The 21,061-nt window shown below is 47.4% G+C and overlaps 1 protein-coding gene across 7 annotated transcripts in view; it reads left to right on the forward strand.

Moving 5' to 3' along the window:
- KIF1C (kinesin family member 1C) overlaps positions 1 to 20,711 on the forward strand; it is a 73,070-nt gene extending 52,359 nt beyond the window's left edge. For all 7 annotated transcript variants that reach the window (XM_063449757.1, XM_063449762.1, XM_063449761.1 and 4 more), the window contains 10 exons: positions 22 to 152; positions 330 to 600; positions 4,696 to 4,771; positions 5,091 to 5,170; positions 5,318 to 5,412; positions 5,499 to 5,582; positions 10,427 to 10,610; positions 14,869 to 14,941; positions 16,667 to 17,260; positions 17,922 to 20,711. In XM_063449757.1, coding sequence (XP_063305827.1) covers positions 22 to 152; positions 330 to 600; positions 4,696 to 4,771; positions 5,091 to 5,170; positions 5,318 to 5,412; positions 5,499 to 5,582; positions 10,427 to 10,610; positions 14,869 to 14,941; positions 16,667 to 17,260; positions 17,922 to 18,638 — 2,305 coding nt within the window. In that variant the 3' untranslated portion in view covers positions 18,639 to 20,711. The remainder of the gene's footprint in view (positions 1 to 21; positions 153 to 329; positions 601 to 4,695; positions 4,772 to 5,090; positions 5,171 to 5,317; positions 5,413 to 5,498; positions 5,583 to 10,426; positions 10,611 to 14,868; positions 14,942 to 16,666; positions 17,261 to 17,921) is intronic.
- The last annotated feature ends 350 nt before the right edge of the window (positions 20,712 to 21,061 follow it).

The following is a 21,061-nucleotide window of genomic DNA, read 5'->3' on the forward strand; positions in this document are numbered from 1 at the left end:
TTTTTACGTCTCTCTCTCCAGGTACGCGGATCGTGCGAAGCAGATAAAATGTAATGCCATCATAAATGAAGATCCGAACGCCCGGCTTATTCGGGAGCTGAAGGAAGAGGTGGCCAGGCTGAGGCAACTGCTGTACAGTCAAGGACTAGCGGGTGATTGACTAATATTCCCATTATCCCCAGCAGTAGTTTAATCTGAGTTGGATCAAAACAGTGTTTCTTGATTAGTTTGTGATTCCTGTAAATGACAAAAGATCCCATTAATCTCAGCCATCCAAGTTGTGTAGCTTTGCTCCCTGTTCCTATAACTGGTTATTCCTCCCATTGCAGATATTGCTTTCGATGACACTGCAGCTGTTCCTCATTCCTTGCCACAGCCCCCTGTGCCCCTCTCCCCTCCCTCCTTGCCAGGACCCATGCCACCATCCCCTTCTCCAGCTATGAATGGCCAGTCCGAGCCCTTCTCAGAAGTGGAAGATGGGGCTGACATCTGCACAGAGGAGGCAATGGAGAGGCTGCAGGAGACAGAGAAGATCATTGCTGAGCTGAATGAGACCTGGGAAGATAAACTACGGAAGACGGAAGCAATCCGGATGGAGAGGTAATGACAGGGTGACTGCATGGGACCACATATGTTAGGTTGATGAGACACAGGGTAACTATACAAGGCTTTTCTACTATTGCAGTGGCCAGTAACTTTTATGACCTGGCGAGTAGCACAGCTTTTAGTCTTTGAAGTACATTATAAGTGATTGATGGAGGGCTGCAAGAGACCAGTTGCCAGTGTTGAAATGCAGTATGACTAATATAGTGCTGTTACGGGGTGATGTGAGACACCCTGTCAGTAATGGGGTGCGTGGTGTGAGGCACCCTGCAAGAGACTGGATGTGTGGTGTGAGGTACCCTGCGAGAGACTATGGCGCGAGGTGTGAGGTACCCTGCGAGAGACTATGGCGCGAGGTGTGAGGTACCCTCTGAGAGACTATGGCGCGAGGTGTGAGGTACCCTCTGAGAGACGATGGCGCGAGGTGTGAGGTACCCTCTGAGAGACGATGGCGCGAGGTGTGAGGTACCCTCTGAGAGACGATGGCACGAGGTGTGAGGTACCCTCTGAGAGACGATGGCGCAAGGTGTGAGGTACCCTCTGAGAGACGATGGTGTGAGGTACCCTCTGAGAGACGATGGCGCGAGGTGTGAGGTACCCTCTGAGAGACGATGGTGCGAGGTGTGAGGTACCCTCTGAGAGACGATGGCACGAGGTGTGAGGTACCCTCTGAGAGACGATGGCGCAAGGTGTGAGGTACCCTCTGAGAGACGATGGTGTGAGGTACCCTCTGAGAGACGATGGCGCGAGGTGTGAGGTACCCTCTGAGAGACGATGGTGCGAGGTGTGAGGTACCCTCTGAGAGACGATGGCGCGAGGTGTGAGGTACCCTCTGAGAGACGATGGTGCGAGGTGTGAGGTACCCTCTAAGAGACGATGGTGCGAGGTGTGAGGTACCCTCTGAGAGACGATGGCGCGAGGTGTGAGGTACCCTCTGAGAGACGATGGTGCGAGGTGTGAGGTACCCTCTGAGAGACGATGGTGCGAGGTACCCTCTGAGAGACGATGGCGCGAGGTGTGAGGTACCCTCTGAGAGACGATGGTGCGAGGTGTGAGGTACCCTCTGAGAGACTATGGCGCGAGGTACCCTGCGAGAGACTGTGGTGCGAGGTACCCTGCGAGAGACTGTGGTGTGAGGTACCCTGCGAGAGACTGTGGTGTGAGGTGCCCTGCGAGAGACGGGGCGCCTGGTGTGAGGTGCCCTGCGAGAGACTGTGGTGTGAGGTACCCTGCGAGAGACTGTGGTGTGAGGTACCCTGCGAGAGACTGTGGTGTGAGGTGCCCTGCGAGAGACGGGGCGCCTGGTGTGAGGTGCCCTGCGAGAGACGAGGCGCCTGGTGTGAGGTGCCCTGCGAGAGACGGGGCGCCTGGTGTGAGGTGCCCTGCGAGAGACGGGGCGCCTGGTGTGAGGTGCCCTGCGAGAGACGGGGCGCCTGGTGTGAGGTGCCCTGCGAGAGACGGGGCGCCTGGCTTGAGGTGCCCTGCGAGAGACGGGGCGCCTGGCTTGAGGTGCCCTGCGAGAGACGGGGCGCCTGGCGTGAGGTGCCCTGCGAGAGACGGGGCGCCTGGCGTGAGGTGCCCTGCGAGAGACGGGGCGCCTGGCGTGAGGTGCCCTGCGAGAGACGGGGCGCCTGGCGTGAGGTGCCCTGCGAGAGACGGGGCGCCTGGCGTGAGGTGCCCTGCGAGAGACGGGGCGCCTGGCGTGAGGTGCCCTGCGAGAGACGGGGCGCCTGGCGTGAGGTGCCCTGCGAGAGACGGGGCGCCTGGCGTGAGGTGCCCTGCGAGAGACGGGGCGCCTGGCGTGAGGTGCCCTGCGAGAGACGGGGCGCCTGGCGTGAGGTGCCCTGCGAGAGACGGGGCGCCTGGCGTGAGGTGCCCTGCGAGAGACGGGGCGCCTGGCGTGAGGTGCCCTGCGAGAGACGGGGCGCCTGGCGTGAGGTGCCCTGCGAGAGACGGGGCGCCTGGCGTGAGGTGCCCTGCGAGAGACGGGGCGCCTGGCGTGAGGTGCCCTGCGAGAGACGGGGCGCCTGGCGTGAGGTGCCCTGCGAGAGACGGGGCGCCTGGCGTGAGGTGCCCTGCGAGAGACGGGGCGCCTGGCGTGAGGTGCCCTGCGAGAGACGGGGCGCCTGGCGTGAGGTGCCCTGCGAGAGACGGGGCGCCTGGCGTGAGGTGCCCTGCGAGAGACGGGGCGCCTGGCGTGAGGTGCCCTGCGAGAGACGGGGCGCCTGGCGTGAGGTGCCCTGCGAGAGACGGGGCGCCTGGCGTGAGGTGCCCTGCGAGAGACGGGGCGCCTGGCGTGAGGTGCCCTGCGAGAGACGGGGCGCCTGGCGTGAGGTGCCCTGCGAGAGACGGGGCGCCTGGCGTGAGGTGCCCTGCGAGAGACGGGGCGCCTGGCGTGAGGTGCCCTGCGAGAGACGGGGCGCCTGGCGTGAGGTGCCCTGCGAGAGACGGGGCGCCTGGCGTGAGGTGCCCTGCGAGAGACGGGGCGCCTGGCGTGAGGTGCCCTGCGAGAGACGGGGCGCCTGGCGTGAGGTGCCCTGCGAGAGACGGGGCGCCTGGCGTGAGGTGCCCTGCGAGAGACGGGGCGCCTGGCGTGAGGTGCCCTGCGAGAGACGGGGCGCCTGGCGTGAGGTGCCCTGCGAGAGACGGGGCGCCTGGCGTGAGGTGCCCTGCGAGAGACGGGGCGCCTGGCGTGAGGTGCCCTGCGAGAGACGGGGCGCCTGGCGTGAGGTGCCCTGCGAGAGACGGGGCGCCTGGCGTGAGGTGCCCTGCGAGAGACGGGGCGCCTGGCGTGAGGTGCCCTGCGAGAGACGGGGCGCCTGGCGTGAGGTGCCCTGCGAGAGACGGGGCGCCTGGCGTGAGGTGCCCTGCGAGAGACGGGGCGCCTGGCGTGAGGTGCCCTGCGAGAGACGGGGCGCCTGGCGTGAGGTGCCCTGCGAGAGACGGGGCGCCTGGCGTGAGGTGCCCTGCGAGAGACGGGGCGCCTGGCGTGAGGTGCCCTGCGAGAGACGGGGCGCCTGGCGTGAGGTGCCCTGCAAATACTGGGGTGCATGATGTGGGTGTGACGGAGCCTGCTGCGGTCACAATTCAACTTGTCCAGGACTGAGTCTAACTCCCCCTAAAAGAGCATAATCGCTCTCCCTGGCTTTTTCCCCTGTTCCATCCACCCCTCATGCAGCAAAGCACACTATTTTCTATCCCTGGGAATGTTTTCTACGGGCCCGGGGCAGTCACAACTCCTTCAGTGGGATCAGGAGCTAGTCTGGAACTAAATCAGACTAGTATGAATCGGCTGACCAGCACAGCTTACACCGCTCAGTTCCCGTTTTCCCCAGGCAGTGGAGATGGGGAAGATGAGAACCAATCTAAGCACACCAAGAACCTGGTGGAGCCCTCTTCTCCGGAGTCAGGAGAATTCCTTATTGGGGACCGGTCCATAGCCAGCTCCAGCCAGGAACTCTGCACCGGATTAGAATATAGCCGCGGCCAGGATAAACTATACTCGATGATTACTCCTGCTTGGTTCATCCTATCCAGGCACTTTTTGGACTTTTTGCTTATGGGAATTATCTGTCCAGGGATGTTGAATTTGTCGATATACTGTTGGAGAAAGTGAAGTTTTGGGGGTTACTGTTGAAGACGCTCGGTTGTCTGAAAGTTAATAAAATCATTCCCAGTTAATTTAGTTCTTCCCCAAACACAGTGGCGCCAGGGTTTGGGAGTCTGTTGTCACTGTTGATGACCCTTTGCTGTGAATTTACCTATAAATATGTGCTTGTTAAAGTGGTTTTACCCTTCACAAAGTGTGGTCTGGTGTTTAGGGGAAACAAACTATGGTCACTTCAGAGCTTTCTTTTCCACCGGGAGGGAACTTTCACGGTGTTACTCAGTTGCAGTAGTGCAGCTCCGTCACAGTGGGGTAACCTGCAAGAGATTGGGTGCGTGATGTGGGGTTCCTGCCTGCAAGTGACAGGTGCGAATTACATTTAACTATTTGTGTAGAATGCACGGCAAGTATCTGGTCCTGAGTGAGGGAATGTGAATGTATAATAAACAATTTGACAGATTTTTTTCATTACATTTTCTCTCTAGAGAATCGTTGCTGGCAGAAATGGGTGTAGCTGTAAGAGAAGATGGAGGAACAGTTGGAGTCTTCTCCCCCAAAAAGGTAACCTGTCTAGTGACTGTCCCTGTTCCAGCAAAAGATCACCCGCTTTACAAGGAAGCCACAACTTGCAGAGCTACTAAATTATGGAAACGTCATGGCACGTGCCACCTTCATGCTGATTCAATACTCCTGGGCAGCCAGGCTGTGCAAAAACACCCCTCGTCTAAAAATACTGCCCTATCCTTGCTTCCTTTGCAGCCCAGTTGATGAGGATGGCTGTCATGGTATCTGTGTTCTGCTGGCGTGGTGTGCCAGTGTGTGAATATACAGACTGCTCTATTTGGTGCCTGGTTAATCTTCATTGTTTGCTTTTTTCCAGATCCCTCATCTGGTGAATCTTAACGAAGATCCTCTCATGTCAGAGTGTTTGTTGTATCATATAAAGGAGGGAATCACACGGTAACAAGCCCTTTACCCCTTTACTTTATTATCTAACCCTTCACTGTCTCTGAGTTTAGCCCAGTGTCCCTTATCTTGCACCTTCCACTACTTCTTGCCTCTTCATTCCCAATGTATGCCTGACCCCTCTCCCTTTCTGTTTGCCAGGGTCGGTCAGGTCGATGTTGACATTAAACTAAGTGGCCAATTTATCATGGAACAACACTGTTTATTTCACTGCAAAACCAATACCGACGGAGAAGGTATTAATGGCAATATGACATCCACTGAGACAGGCCCAGCTGGTTTTATGTTTTTTAATAATTGTCTTCTCTAATGTTTCCATTAGTAATTGTCATTTTGGAGCCTTGTGAAGGAGCGGAGACATATGTGAACGGGAAGCAAGTAACACAGACCTTGGTTTTAAAATCAGGTGATACGAACTGACAAAAATGTACTATATATCAGTAAAGACTATATATTTATACTTAAAAGCATATGCAGCTTCCTCGGGCAAAACCTAGCGTCCTATAGATAGTACATGCATCAATAGAAGGATAAGGGAGCGCAACAGTGATGGTGTGTATATGTGATAAGCACAGGTAAGAGTATTGAAGAAAAAAAAAATTGGTATTGAGAAGAATAAGCACCTGATACATTTTGGGAACTAACCCTACTGCTTCACCTAGAAAGGAGAGCTGCCAATATTGGCGGATGTCAGATCCACTAAAACCCAAAACAAGCCAGCCACGCACAGGAGGGCCACTGTTTTTCTTTTTTCTAGTTCAGCATTGAACACATCAGACGGTCTTTGAATTCTACAAAATAATCATATAGAGACATTCAGCTTTAGATCTGTGCCTGTTAGTGTCATTAATAAGCATCTTAATAATTTAAAAATGAAAAACCAGTGTGGACCAGATCGAATCCCAGCAATGTTGCTGAAGCTCAGAGCGCCAGCAATTGCTAAACCTGTCACGACCCTTATCAATGAATCCCTGGTGTCAGGATACTTACCCAAACTTTGGAAGACTGCAAAATTTGCACCTATCCATAAAAGTGGTGACAATACTTTTGGTATCTGACTATCGCCCGATATCATTGCTCCCAGTATTGTCAAAATGTGTCCACTCGCAACTATGTGGATATTACAAACAATCAAACTATGTGAATGAATGAAAGCCAAAATCCCAGTCACCTCCCCCTAGGAGGGGGTTAGTGGGAAAGAGCACAGACTTATAGACTAGTAGCCAAACAAAACCTAACATTTATTAATATAAAAATAATTAGCTACTAGATTCAGAGGGACACTTGTTAAAGGTGTAAAATGTGTCTAAGAGCCGGGTAAGTGATTATCCTCTTGTGAACAGGCAGTTACACAGGTAAAATAAGGACAAAAACAACTCCTATCATATAAGCCAGGATAGGGAGTAGAGAAACAAAAATCTTCATGGGTCAACAGAAAAAGAGGGATCCTGAAATAGGAGACAACCTCTATCAAAAGCCCTCTCAGTGGAGCTACAGAGGCTAGTCACTTCTATAGAGAAAAATCTAAACTATCTGACCCCTGATCAATAAGGCTTTCGTCCAAATCACTCAACTTCGACTGCCCTCTTAAAGGTTTGCAATGACATCCAAATTGGCATGGTACAAGGAGACTTAACTGGAGCTATTTTCCTTGATTTTGCCAAGGCCTTTGACATAGAAGACCACGGCATTCTTTTGCAAAAACGTAACTCTGGTACTGGTGATCGTCTGCTAACCTGGTTTCGATCGTACGTTTCAGACCGATTGAAATATGTGACCATTTATTTTAGCGCCTCCCTCTTCCAGTCACGTGTGGTGTTCCCCAAGGCTCCATACTCTGCCCCCTGCTATTCACATTATTTATAAATGATCTGCCTAACGTCTGCAAATCCTCAACTGTACACATGTATGCAGACGACACAGTAATCTACGCTAGTAAACTCAAACTACCGCAGCCATTATCCAAGACCAGTTCACAGAGATAGAAAAGTGGATAGCGGCAATCCACCTTCATAATTTTAATAAGCTATATAATTTGTTCTGCCGCTTTGTGCTACAATGTAATTACATGACCCACCAATGTGACATTTTAATCCCGGAATCCCTACGCACTCTTAGTCTTTCCAGCTGAAAAGCTCCCACCCTATCGGAGTACAATGCTCTCCCCAGCTGTTCCGACCTCTGGTAACCTCCGATCTAGTACTAGCATGGTATTTAGCATACCGCAATACAAAAATAAAGTGGCTCCATCCTCATTTTCCTACAGAGCACCGCAATTATGGGAAAACCTCAGTCAAATCTTAATTTAATCTAAAATCTTTTAAGAGATCTCTGGCAATGTATCTCAATACAGAATGCACCTGTTATAGTTTGCTATATTTATTACTGGTTATGTGTTAAATTTATATATGTGTATTAGGGATGCAATGAAACCGAAAATTCAGGATGCCCTTGGCCGTAAACCGAAAATGACTTTTTTCCCCAAAATGATTTAAAAATAGTTTTTTTTTCTATAATTGTATTAGACTTTTTAATGAATCTAATATGACAAACTACAAGCCAATTAAACAACCACACTTTTATTGAAAGTAACACACCAAGGTTGGACAGAAAGTAATATAAAAATTTTCATTTACCGTATATACTAGAGTATAAGCCGACCCGAATATAAGCCGAGGCCCCTAATTTTATCCCAAAAAACTGGGAAAACTTATTGACTCGAGTATAAGACTAGGGTGGGAAATGCAGCAGCTACTGGTAAATTTCTAAATAAAATTAGATCCTAAAAAAAATTTATTAATTGAATATTTATTTACAGTGTGTGTATAATGAATGCAGTGTGTGCGTATGTGTGTGTGTATGAGTGCAGTGTGTGTGTGCATGAATGCAGTGTGTGTGTGCATGAATGCAGTGTGTGTGTGCATGCATGAATGCAGTGTGTGAATGCAGTGTGTGCAGGGCCGGTGCAAGGATATTTGCCGCCGTAGGCAAAAAAAATTTTGCCGCCCCCTCCCCCCCCCATATGTCCTGACTTCCCCTCCTCCTCCCTCAGTGGTCCTTACCTCCCCACCCCCGTGTTCCTTCACCCCCCCCCCCCCAGTGGTCCTGACTCACCCCTCCCCCAGTGGTCCTTACTTCCCCCTCCCCTCCCATAGTGGTCCTTATCCCACCCCCTCCCTCCCATAGTGGTCCTTATACCCCCCCCTCCCTCCCATAGTGGTCCTTACCCCCCCCCTCCCTCCCATAGTGGTCCTTATACCCCCCTCCCTCCCATAGCGGTCCTTATACCCCCCCTCCCTCCCATAGTGGTCCTTAACCCACCCCCTCCCTCCCATAGTGGTCCTTATACCCCCCCCCCTCCCATAGTGGTCCTTATACCCCTTTTTTTTTATTATTATTTTTTTTTTTATTATTTTATTTCTTATTTTTTTTTTTTTTTCGTCCCCCCTCCCTGCTTGATACATGGCAGGGAGGGGGGCTCTCCTTCCCTGGTGGTCCAGTGGCAGTTCAGTGGGGGGAGAGGGGGGCTGGCAGAGCTGTACTTACCTGTTCTGCAGCTCCTGTCAGCTCTCTCCTCCTCCGCGCCGTCCGTGCAGCTCCTTCTGTCAGCTCACACTGTAAGTCTCGCGAGAGCCGCGGCTCTCGCGAGACTTACACTGGGAGCTGACCGAGGTGCTGAACGGACGGCGCGGAGGAGGAGAGAGCTGACAGGAGCTGCAGAACAGGTAAGTACAGCTCTGCCAGCCCCCCTCTCCCCCGGTCTGTATTATGGCAATGCAAATTGCCATAATACAGACAGTGACTCGAGTATAAGCCGAGTTGGGGTTTTTCAGCCCAAAAAATGGGCTGAAAAACTCGGCTTATACTCGAGTATATACGGTAGTTAAGCAGGGTGAATTCATCTACACCGCAGTGAGAACAGTTTATGAACGTCCATTTTCAGTATCGGCTGTGTTGCCAAGTGAAACACTAAAACACATGCAAAAAAAAAAAAAAAAAATTCACTAGCAACTAGACTAGTGCTACTGTGTATGTGGAATTGAAGACATTCCAAGGTACACATTTGAAACCAAAATAGTAGCATACAAGTGTATACTGACACTTTTAGGAATTTATATAGGTGGCAGAATTGGCAATAGCTTTAAACTTACTGGTGGGTCTGTGTATATGTCAAGGAACTCAAATTAACCCCAATCCCCAGGAGAGCCATCATACCCCTGGACAGAGGAGGGGAACCAGGGACTGACCCAGGAGCTGGCACTCCTTCCCTATCCGGATATTACAGCTATAGATATGTACTACCCAGCCCTGTGTAGATTGTGTCCTATAGCTATCTGGGCACTCCCTGTAACGTGTTCCGGGAAGCCGCAGTCAGGTGCATCCCTAGTGCGCGTGTGTGTATGTGTATGTATGTATGTATATATGGTAACCAAAAGATGATGGCTGCACTCCACGGTCTTCTTATAATAAAATAAACTGCTTTATTAGCTATGCATTAAAAGAGGTCGACGTTTCAGCCCCATGTTGGGCTTTCCTCAGGATCAGGAAAAAAACAACTTTTTTTTTTTTTTTTTGATCCTGAGGAAAGCCCAATATGGGGCTGAAACGTCGATCTCTTTTAATGCATAGCTAATAAAGCAGTTTATTTTATTATAAGAAGACCGTGGAGTGCAGCCATCATCTTTTGGTTACTATATCTGAATTGTCTACTGGCTTATGCACCCGGCACTATCAACCTTTGTTTTTTGTATGTATGTGTATATGTATAATTAGTTTGTATATTTGCCATGGGACTCTCTTGGTACAGCATCGTCAGGTACCTGGTTGGGATCTCCCTGTGGTGGTACTCTGTAGGCCGGTTATTTTTGAACTTCTCCTTTATGCCAGGTTGGGTTTAGTTCCCTAAATTAGTTGTTCATCTCCATGATGATTTGTTTTATTAGCTTGGTTTTCATATACTCTTATCTATGCTTAACAAGGCTTTCTGTGATGTATTATATCACTGTTGCGCTCGCTGTTCCTCATGTTATATGTCCAAACTGAGCTGGAGCAGCAGATCTGTAATTTGTGTGACATCTCACGTTTGCTAATCATGTTGCTTCCAAAAACCTAACTTAAGGCAGATCACGCTTTGGGGGGAAAACTTTGGATTAGATGCAAGACCACCAAACGGTTACATTTATTGTTGTATACAGAACTCGTATTAATCAGTAACAGCCAGGGGTGGCGTTTTGTGTCTTCTACATACAGGTACTCGAATTGTTATGGGTAAAAACCACGTATTTCGGTTCAATCATCCCGAACAAGCGCGTCTGGAGCGAGAGAGGAGCAGTATCGCAGTTGAGAATCAAGCAGAGACAGTTGACTGGAATTTCGCTCAGCGTGAATTGCTGGAGAAGCAGGGAATAGACATCAAACTGGAGATGGAGAAACGGTGAGAATATTTTAATAATGCCTGATAATAAGTCTGGCCTCCATTCGTGTTATAGCACTTAACATCCTGCTACACTTACTTCATTATTCAGGAACCTGACCACTAGAGGTAGCAAACAGAATTACTCTAATCTTAAATAATCCACAGCTTTAGTGTTGGTGTCAAATTATGGTTAAAAAATAATAAGGGTGACATTAAAATGTGGACTAAGCTCTCACTGCAATATGAAAACTGGACTGAGAGGTGGTGTTTGAAGTAGGGTGTTTGTGTGTATGTATCACAGTAAGAAATCTAATGTTTAGAATGTGTATATGGCTAACACAGTAAAGGAATTGAAGAATGCTCAGGATGTGTATAGGGCTAACACAGTAATGGAATTGAAGAATGCTCAGGATGTGTATAGGGCTAACTCAGTAAAGGAATTGAAGAATGACCGGGATGTGTGTAACGGATCACCTGTACTCTGACCGAGTACCTTCCGTTGATGGACGCTTCCTAGCTTGCGCTGAGGACCACAAGCACTGCACCCGACACCACAACCACCGCAGACTCCACAACCACCGTAGCTTAACTGGAGTCTCGCCGTCTTCCTTCCACCCTGGATCAGCTTCTGTCCTCCAGGACCGTGTGGAAAAGACCTCTCCTCCAGGAGAGCGTATCAGGAACAGCTCTTAAAAGAGCCAAGTGATTAAAGCTCTGGGGAGTATACAAGGTATAGCAATCCCCAGTGTGAAGACTACGTGTTAAGGGTCAAACGGGAACAGAATGCAATGAGGCTTTATTGCTTCTTTATACACATTTCCCCACAAGGTTACCACCCACGTGGACCTCGTTGGGTACTAAAACCACAAACGTAACAACCAATCATATACAGACACACAGTTAAACACTCCTATTCATTACAGTAAAATCCTCCCCTCTGCTTGGGAGATAATTGGGCTAATTACTGTATCAGCTCAATTATCTCCAAGCGAAAAACATACTTTTTACACACTTTCTATAACTTTAAAATTATACATCACATTCGCATAAAAAAACCAACATAATTATGGTAACAACGTATCCAAAATTCATGCAAATCCGTTCAGCCGTTCGGGAGTTAGCTGGAAGTCTTCTTTGACCGACCGCACGCACATTTTCCTGCCCAAAACAGTTCCACAAATTTGGGCTGTGCGGACGGTCTAGTCATCACAGTTCGAATGAATGAACGGCGGCCGTTCGTGCAAATAGGTAATGTTAATGTGGCGTTCGAATTGTCGAAGTCACAGAGAAGGTAAAACTTCAGCGGTGTTCGTGCCGTTGAGTATCTGATTTTAGTTCCATGAACTCGACGGCAAAACACAGCTGACGGAGTTCGGCTAAATTAAAATGGCCGCCGCCACGTGTTTGTCTAATGGCTGCCACTTCGGTACTTTGCCATAGCAAAGGTACAGTGTGGCGGAATCAGCCTCGCCACTGTGCACTGGAGAAGCCTGGTTGCTCGCCTGCTCCCTTTAGACTATGGCCCGGCAATTAAAACCTTTTATTTTCCCTGCAGAAAGGCTTATTCGGGCCTTTCTGCCAGGCTGTTCGGTAGATTCAATCTACCGAACAAAGTACCGAACTATGGACCATCTGGGAACTGGAGTGTGCCGTCAATTGACCGCCCAGAAGCTGGTTAACCGCAGCTTAATTGACGAACGCTGGGTGGCCTTTGTTCGTTTGCCGAACACGTGGCAGCGGCCATTTTAGCTCCTGAACGGCCAGTGGTGTTCAGCGCCCAAACTATGGAACTGAAAACGGACACTTAATTGCGAGAACACCGCTGAGCCTCCAGCCTCCTTACCTCTGCATTCGGTAGTGGAACCGACTGACTGTTCATTCGGTAGTTTGACCGTAGGAACAGCATCACCCCAGATAACCATGCCATGGAGCCTATTCGTGTAACGAAATACTTTGGCTCCATGGCGATGGAACTGTATGTATGTGATCTGAGCGCCATTCGGTAATAATGTGCGCTCAGATCTAAGCTATCTGGGGATATGTAGAATGTGTATGTTTTATGTGTTAAATGTAATCGTATGTCATTGTATGTCTTTTTACTGAAAATGTGTGTAATGGAGTTTTGCCTCAGTCCTGGGAGATAATTGGATTACTTCCAATTATCTCCAGGGCAGAGAGGAGGGATTGTGATGCATTGTGGGATTGTTGAAATGTGTAAGTCTGTGATTGGTTCTTTTACTCTTTGTGTCCCAGTCTCCCATCTGGTCCCCTAGGGGAGTGTTCACCAGGTGGGAGACCTGCATAAAAGCCGGGCAGTTAGCCCCAGTAAATCAGATTCTGCTTAACCCTCAAAACAAAGTGTCTTCTCGTTCTTGGGGGGGAATTGGATTGTATGCTGACTGCCAGGAGTGTAAGCTGTTCGTATGCTTTTCCTGTTCGGCTGTTTCCAGTATTCGTGTGTTTCCTGTTCGGGAGTTGGTGAATTCATGTGTTTGCAGTTCAGGAGATTGGTGCTTACAGTAGTGGTCTGTGCATCTGGAAAGGGGAAAATCGCCTAAACGGTTTTTAACCTCTGGTGAGCAAAACGTTCATTACATACAGATCTTCTCAGAGCATTTAAAGGGCCAGAAACAGTCTAATAAAAGTCCATAAGCCCAAATAACGTTTTTAAAGGGCAATACATCCCAAGGGCCATAGTCACAAGGCAAGAGGCTGGCAAGCAGGCCTCTCCAAGAACAAGTGGCGGATGGCACTTTGTCACAATGTGTATAAGGCTAACTCAGTAAAGGAATTGAAGAATGCTCAGGATGTGTATAAGGCTAACTCAGTAAAGGAATTGAAGAATGCTCAGGATGTGTATAAGGCTAACTCAGTAAAGGAATTGAAGAATGCTCAGGATGTGTATAAGGCTAACTCAGTAAAGGAATTGAAGAATGCTCAGGATGTGTATATGGCTAACTCAGTAAAGGAATTGAAGAATGCTCAGGATGTGTATATGGCTAACTCAGTAAAGGAATTGGAAAATGCTCGGGATGTGTGTGACGGTAGTCACCATCACCTGGACCTTCAGACAGACGATGTTTTCTTATGTTTTAGTCACCCTGTACCTATTATAGGTGCAGGGTGTGGGTAATGTAATTTTTAATAATGTGTGTGTGTGTATACTGTTAAATGTTTTTTTTTGCCTGCTCTGCTGTGCTGCTGAGGATTGCCAAGACTAGGTGGATTTGGCCATGGAGCCTGTGTAATGCCCTCTGTTGGTAGCAACAGCAATATGCACTACCTGAATAGCTAGACTGGTTAATTTACATATTGCTAATTCTGCAGACAGATATTTTTTGTTGTCTTCCCCACCCATTTATAATTTGTATTTGTTTCATAATAAGTTGCTGTATATTGCCTGCTATGATTTGACTGTTTGTATTTATATTCAGTTGTCACAGCAATCTTTTGTTATAATCATATGGGCTAGTCCCGAGAAAAATAAAGTTTTGGTTGTCAGTTCCTTTTGGAACTTGTGTCCCGTGTGGATTTGTTGGGATCCCAGTGACCGAATCTTTGGATCTGTTTGCTGGTTCATGGATCCCTGTAGCCCTCAGATAAAGAAAGAGAGCTAGGCCTGAGAGCCGTAAGTCTTTTTAAAGACTAGCTATAGCATTGCAGGCGGATGTGGACACCTGCCTGGAAGGTCTACAGCGGAAGAGGCAGAGGGACTATTCCTGCCTGGAAGCAGGATTGCAGTGTATGAGGCAAAGGGGACGATACCTGTCTGGAAGGAGAGCTGCAGCCTGGTCCGGTGGAAAAGATCCAGAAGGACCCCTGTCAAGCTTCGGCTTCCAGGGTCCCTGCAAGAGGCTAGGAAGCGGACTGGGTGGAGGTACTCGGTCGGTGTACAGGAGCTCCGTCACAATGTGTATAAGGCTAACACAGTAAAGGAATTGAAGAATGCACAGGATGTGTATAAGGATAATACAGTAAAGGAATTGAAGAATGCTCAGGCGATGCTGGGGAAGGCATAAGCGCAATAAAGATGTAATTCTCATTTATTTATTTTCAGAGCAGACTGTATTTCATACATAGTCTTGATTTCTTTCAACTATACCGTTACACATTATTTTCTGTGATGAGAAAATTCCCCTGGCTTTAAAATTGCATGATTAAATAAAGGTAATATTGTTACCTTTTAATATGAAGTGTATCACTTGTGCCTGTGGTCCTCTTGTCCTGGAAAGTTTTCTTCCATTTGAATAATTATCCACCTTTTCTCCTGTTTCAGGCTGCAGGATTTGGAGTGTCAATATAAGAGAGAAAAGGAAGAAGCTGATCTGACACTGGAACAGCAGAGATTGGTACGTGATCTCCATGAATAGTTCATTTGTTATCATTATTTACCTGCTGTCACCCCAGTCTGACAATAACTGCGCTTCTCTATACCAAGTCCCCGGCCCATCAGTCTGACAATAACCAGGGCTTCTCTATACCAAGTCCCCGGCCCGTCAGTCTGACAATAACCAGGGCTTCTCTATACCAAGTCCCCGGCCTATCAGTCTGACAATAACCAGGCTGGCTTCTCGATACCAAGTCCCCGGCCCGTCAGTCTGACAATAACTGGGCTTATCTGTCTGACAATAACTGGGCTTCTCTATACCAAGTCCCCGGCCCATCAGTCTGACAATAACCGGGCTGGCTTCTCTATACCAAGTCCCCGGCCTATCAGTCTGACAATAACTGGGCTTCTCTATACCAAGTCCCCGGCCCGTCAGTCTGACAATAACTGGGCTTCTCTATACCAAGTCCCCGGCCCATCAGTCTGACAATAACCGGGCTGGCTTCTCTATACCAAGTCCCCGGCCTATCAGTCTGACAATAACTGGGCTTCTCTATACCAAGTCCCCGGCCCGTCAGTCTGACAATAACTGGGCTTCTCTATACCAAGTCCCCGGCCCGTCAGTCTGACAATAACCGGGCTGGCTTCTCTATACCAAGTCCCCGGCCTATCAGTCTGACAATAACCAGGCTGGCTTCTCGATACCAAGTCCCCGGCCCATCAATCTGACAATAACTGGGCTTCTCTGTCTGACAATAACTGGGCTTCTCTATACCAAGTCCCCGGCCCATCAGTCTGACAATAACCGGGCTGGCTTCTCTATACCAAGTCCCCGGCCTATCAGTCTGACAATAACCAGGCTGGCTTCTCTATACCAAGTCCCCGGCCCGTCAGTCTGACAATAACCAGGCTGGCTTCTCTATACCAAGTCCCCGGCCTATCAGGCTGGCTTCTCTATACCAAGTCCCTGGCCTGTCAGTCTGGCAATAACTGGGCTTCTCTATACCAAGTCCCCGGACCGTCGGTATAGAGAAGCCCGGTTATTGTCAGACTGATGGTCCGGGGACTTAGTATAGAGAAGCCCGGTTATTGCCAGACCAAGTCCCCGGACCGTCAGTCTGGCAATAACCAGGCTTCTCTATACCAAGTCCCCAGCTCATCAGTCTGACAATAACCGGGCTGGCTTTTCTATACCAAGTCCATGGACTGTCAGTCTGGCACACTGAATGGCAAGCCTTGTCTGTGAGCACTGCCGGCTGTTTATTAAGGAGGTATCTGTTTGGACATGCTAAGCAACGTAACCAATACAGCTACACTGTCGCCCTGTTCAATATTTCACTGTTTAGGATCTAAACCAGCTTTCCTGGTTTCCCAGGGACGGTCCCCAGCGGCAGTGACCATGCTAAATTAGTAAATCACCTTATCAATGTCAGATTTGTTCAACCTGATTTACAGTGATGGGGCAGCTTAGCGAAACTAATTGCTAAACTTATGCTAAAGCTGAACTGGAGATTTTGTTTCCCACACTTGAGTAATGTTTTATATAATAGACCTTAGTTGTATGTGTGTCTTTTATTGGCCCATCAGAACGTACTCTGACCTGGAGAAATATAGGTATTTCACAGAGTGTGCATTATATTTTGTGTAGGTTTATGTTACAGGGTTGTATTTTATTGTTTTCAGTTAATGATCAATGCTATATGAGAGATGTTACCCTGATCTCTTCTCTCATTTTTTTACCGAGCAGTATGGTGACTCGGACAGTGGAGATGATTCAGACAAGCGTTCTTGTGAAGAGAGCTGGCGGCTGATAACTTCACTCCGAGATAAAGTGCCTGCAGGTCGCGTGCAGAGCATCGTCCGTCGCTGTGGTCTACCAAGCAGTGGCAAAAGACGGGAACCTATCAAAGTCTACCAGATTCCTCAAAGGCGTAGATTAGGGAAAGACCCAAGGTGGTTGACGCTAGCAGACTTGAAGATGCAAGCAGTGAAGGAGATTTGTTATGAAGTAGCCCTCAATGACTTTAAACACAACAGGCAAGAGATTGAGGCCATGTCTGTCATCAAGATGAAGGAGCTGTGCCGCACCTACGGAAAGTGGGATGGCAATGAGAAGGAATGGTGTCAGGCAGTTGCTCGGGATGTTTGGGACACAGTGGGAGTAGGAGAAGACGATGGAGGGGGCAAAGGTAGTGGTGGAGTTCAAGATCTGAAGGCACACATAGATAAGCTGACCGATATTCTGCAGGAGGTAAAACTACAAAACAATATGAAGGATGAAGAGATACGAGCACTGAGAGACAGGATGGTGAAGATGGAACGAGTGATGCCAATTACACAGGTAAGGCGCATTAAGTAAAGGATTCATTACACGTCATTAACAAAAAAAAGAAAATGCCAATAGTCCTATTTCTGGTCACTGGGTAACTTGCTTAGCAGTTACTGTTTTGGAACATTTCTGAGTACTGCTGGGCTCTGGAAGTATTTTCTGGCAATGTACTGGACCAGGGGAACCAAAACTAATTTACGAAGTCATAAATTTGACTCTTCAAGGCATCTCATTGATGGGAGTAACCTATGAGGTAACCATTATAACCACAATAACATAATGTCATGTTAAAAATTATGGTGAAATTGAAAGGGTAGTAAGAGCAGGGGGAAAAAAAAAAGTGCCAGTGAGTGAAAGGTAAAGAAATCTCATGGCGTGAGGGGAAGGTAAAGAGCGCCATAGTGCTGCAAACAAATGAAAAGAAAACGGTGCTATAACAAAAGCCATTGCACTCTGCGTGAGGGATGGTGAAGAAAACAGATGGCACTTGGTGGTTGGGGAAGGTAAAGAAAGGCCATAGCGCTCTGCGTGAGGGATAGTAAAGAAAGCCAGTGTAGTGTGGGGGGAGTTAATGAAAGATATAGCACTGCGTAGTCCTGGTGAGGAATGGAATAGTTTTTTCAATTGCTCTGTATTTTAATCCCGTTGTGTTTTTTTTTTTTTAATTCTTCAGGAAGAATGGACAGAAGATTATCCTGATGACCAGTCCTTCCAATGGTATTCCAATGATGATACGGACTCTTTGGATGGTGGTAGGAATGAAAGCTCCCCTGAGCGTTCACCCAAAGAGCATCGTGTGTCTCAGCTGATGGAGGACGATGCAACTTTCCGTCGAGGGAGAATGCGTTGGATAAAGCAGGAACAGACCCGAATACAGAATCTTCAGCAACAACAAATAACACGCTGTCTCAGACGACCCCCAGGCACTGGCAAGTTTATCCCCCCATTGGAGTGCAAGCTACGCTTTCCATTTAAAAGCAACCCACAACACCGCTTCTCTTGGGCACCAGGTACCACATATGTGGTAGAGGATGTGAACTGTGGCTGGCCAGAGGAACGGAAGGGTGTGGGGGAGGAGGAAATTGAAAGGAGGAATGGACGTCGTCAGAAACGGCAAAATGAAAGTGACCATTCTAGGCAACGAAGGAACTCGTTAGATGGGGGCTCTAACAGAGGAAGGCGACCACCACATCGGCAGAATCGTCAAAATGATGAACGTCAGATAGGAAAGGGAGGTCAAGGTAGGGAAAATGAAAATGGAGGCCAGAACACCCGTCACACATCCTCTCCACAAGAACGGCCATACAAATACCACCCATACACAGCACCCCCCAGGATGCGCAGACAGAATTCGGCCCCTGATTTACGGGATAGGGAGACACCAGTGTGAAGTGATGAGGATATAAAGTATGTAGCAAATGTAAAGAGGAAGTGAAAAAGAAAGGAATGGAGATTAGGAGGAGGGAAACCTCTACTAAATAGGTAATGGAAGTAAGACGAGATGCAAAGTGCAGAGCGATGGATTTTCTTTTTTGTTTAGTGTTACTCACTGAAGTAAAACTTGGGAAAGTGATATTATGCAATGTCATTATTATTTTCATGTTATGTTAATATGTTCTTTTTCTTATTATTTGAGTGGGTTGCTTTGGGGGTGGGAGGGTTGGAATTTGTTTTTGTTTATTTTGAACTCTAACTCTCTATGGGCAGAGAAGGCATCTTGTCGATCTGCCTTAAATAGCTGCTAATGGAGGTGGGGGATATTCAAACACTACATCAAACCACTGACCTGTTTTATTTTAGTGGCATCCAGGGTATTTGTGTGGCTCTGTCCCTGCTAAGTGTCTCTATGTGAAGTACCAGTGAACTTTAAAAACACTGAATTGTTTTTGAATTATTTTTTTTATGAGCTTTCGATTGGCAAGGGCTTTTTAATCTCATACAAAGACAAGATGCTCAAAATGACCGTAAGCTTTGGGGACTACCATTTCCTGTTTAGCTGAATGACAGTATGGAGTGGTATTGGCATCATGCAAAAATATATAAAAATATTCCCGATGTGATCTTTTACGTCGTTTTTTTGCTCCTTAAATTCTTCTGATCCTAATATTGATATCATGATACGATTTTAGAATAAGAAGGGCTTCTTCCCTGACTCATCAAGAGAGGGGCTGAAAGTTCACCAACCCCACAAACTAATACCGGGTTAAAGCAATGGCTTTTCTGTATAAATTGCGACCCTAGCTGTAACAATCACCTTCAAAATGAACTCAAAGTGATATTTCGAGTTTACAGCAATCTAAATATTGGAGCTTTTATAATGAGATTGATCACACTTTTTGGTTACCCTTCTACTGTTTTGTAATGCATTGGGCACCCCCTCTGGGACACAAACCTGCCATTCTGTAACACTATGTAAGGAATATATATATCTAATTTGAAGTGTGTATATATGTATCTGTGTGTATGTATATAGGAATATATGTATAAACACACGTGTATAACTGTATGTCAAGACAAGCGCACACCTGTGTACACTGATGTGTATTCAATGCATGTATGTAGATGTAGAGATACATATGTGTAGGATATACACAGCCTTTGCCTCTCTGATTTTAGCGTGAGATTATTGCACTGTCACAGGCAGTCTGTATTTTGGGAACTGATCACCTGAAATGACGATTTGGTCAGCACTGGGGCACACTGTATTTTTTTTATATTTAGATGTGGAGATTTTGTAGCTATAAAGCTTTTTTTTTTTTGCCTTAACTTTTGCCTCTGATATTCTGCTCACCAGCTGCCCTGTGTATCCAAAGCCTTAATTTTCCACTAGAACCTCACCCTAATATTAATCCAGAGACCCTGCTGGAATGCCTTCTGCCAAATTATGCCTTATTCAATAAATCTGCCAAAATCGCTTCTGTTTTTTTATGTTGATTAGTTTCCTCCTTCATCTCACTATGTTTTCAAACCGCTAATGGAATGCCTCCGTGTCTTCAAAGAGCAACACCTTGTCCTGCTCCATGTTATGGAACTCTGTTAAAGATTGGGCAGCAACAGAAGGACCGTATAGATCCAGTCTGTGTGTAACGTACTGTACACCAAATGAAGGGAATGGACTTTGCTATACAGCTCGATATATTTCTAAGCACACACAGTATTATGATGAAACCAACATACGTATTTTTAATAGATAAACCACCTGAACTGCCATGTTTGGGTTGTTTACACATCTTTTTTGTTATGGATATTGCATTGAGTTTGATGGAGTGGGGTATGTACTGTCAGTTTATTGTTCTGCGGTTTATTTGGTCGAAGCTGAGAATTGTTGCAAAGAAAATGGATGGCATGGGTCTATATATAACATGCATCAGGATAAGAATCTATAGCCAATGTGCTCTTATTGGCCCATTAATTCCTATTTCCTTTTCATTAGTTTCAATAAATTACCACTGACTGTAACCTGTGATCTGTGTGATGGAAATTAATAAAAAAAAAAAAAGAAACTGGTTATACTTCCTGGGGCCTATATAAGGACTAAGAAAAACATTTAAGGGAGTAGTCTTTGAAAATAGTTTTCCATTAGAAAGTAACACTGACAGAAGGAGCGGAGTCAGTCCCCCATACCCGATTTAGACACTTGTGCAGCAATAAGTGTGCATTATAATTCTGAATATAACAATCCAAAGTTCATTAGGCCTGACACATAGTAATAAGGGGCTATGAGGTTCACCTCTGCCTGCAGGGTTACACAGGAGTCCCTCCCATTGCAGGGTGACACAGTGATTAGACATGAGCTCCCCTTCCCCCCTGCAG

This window comes from Pelobates fuscus, chromosome 3 (assembly GCF_036172605.1).
Source record: "Pelobates fuscus isolate aPelFus1 chromosome 3, aPelFus1.pri, whole genome shotgun sequence".
NCBI classification, from domain to species: Eukaryota; Metazoa; Chordata; class Amphibia; order Anura; family Pelobatidae; genus Pelobates; species Pelobates fuscus.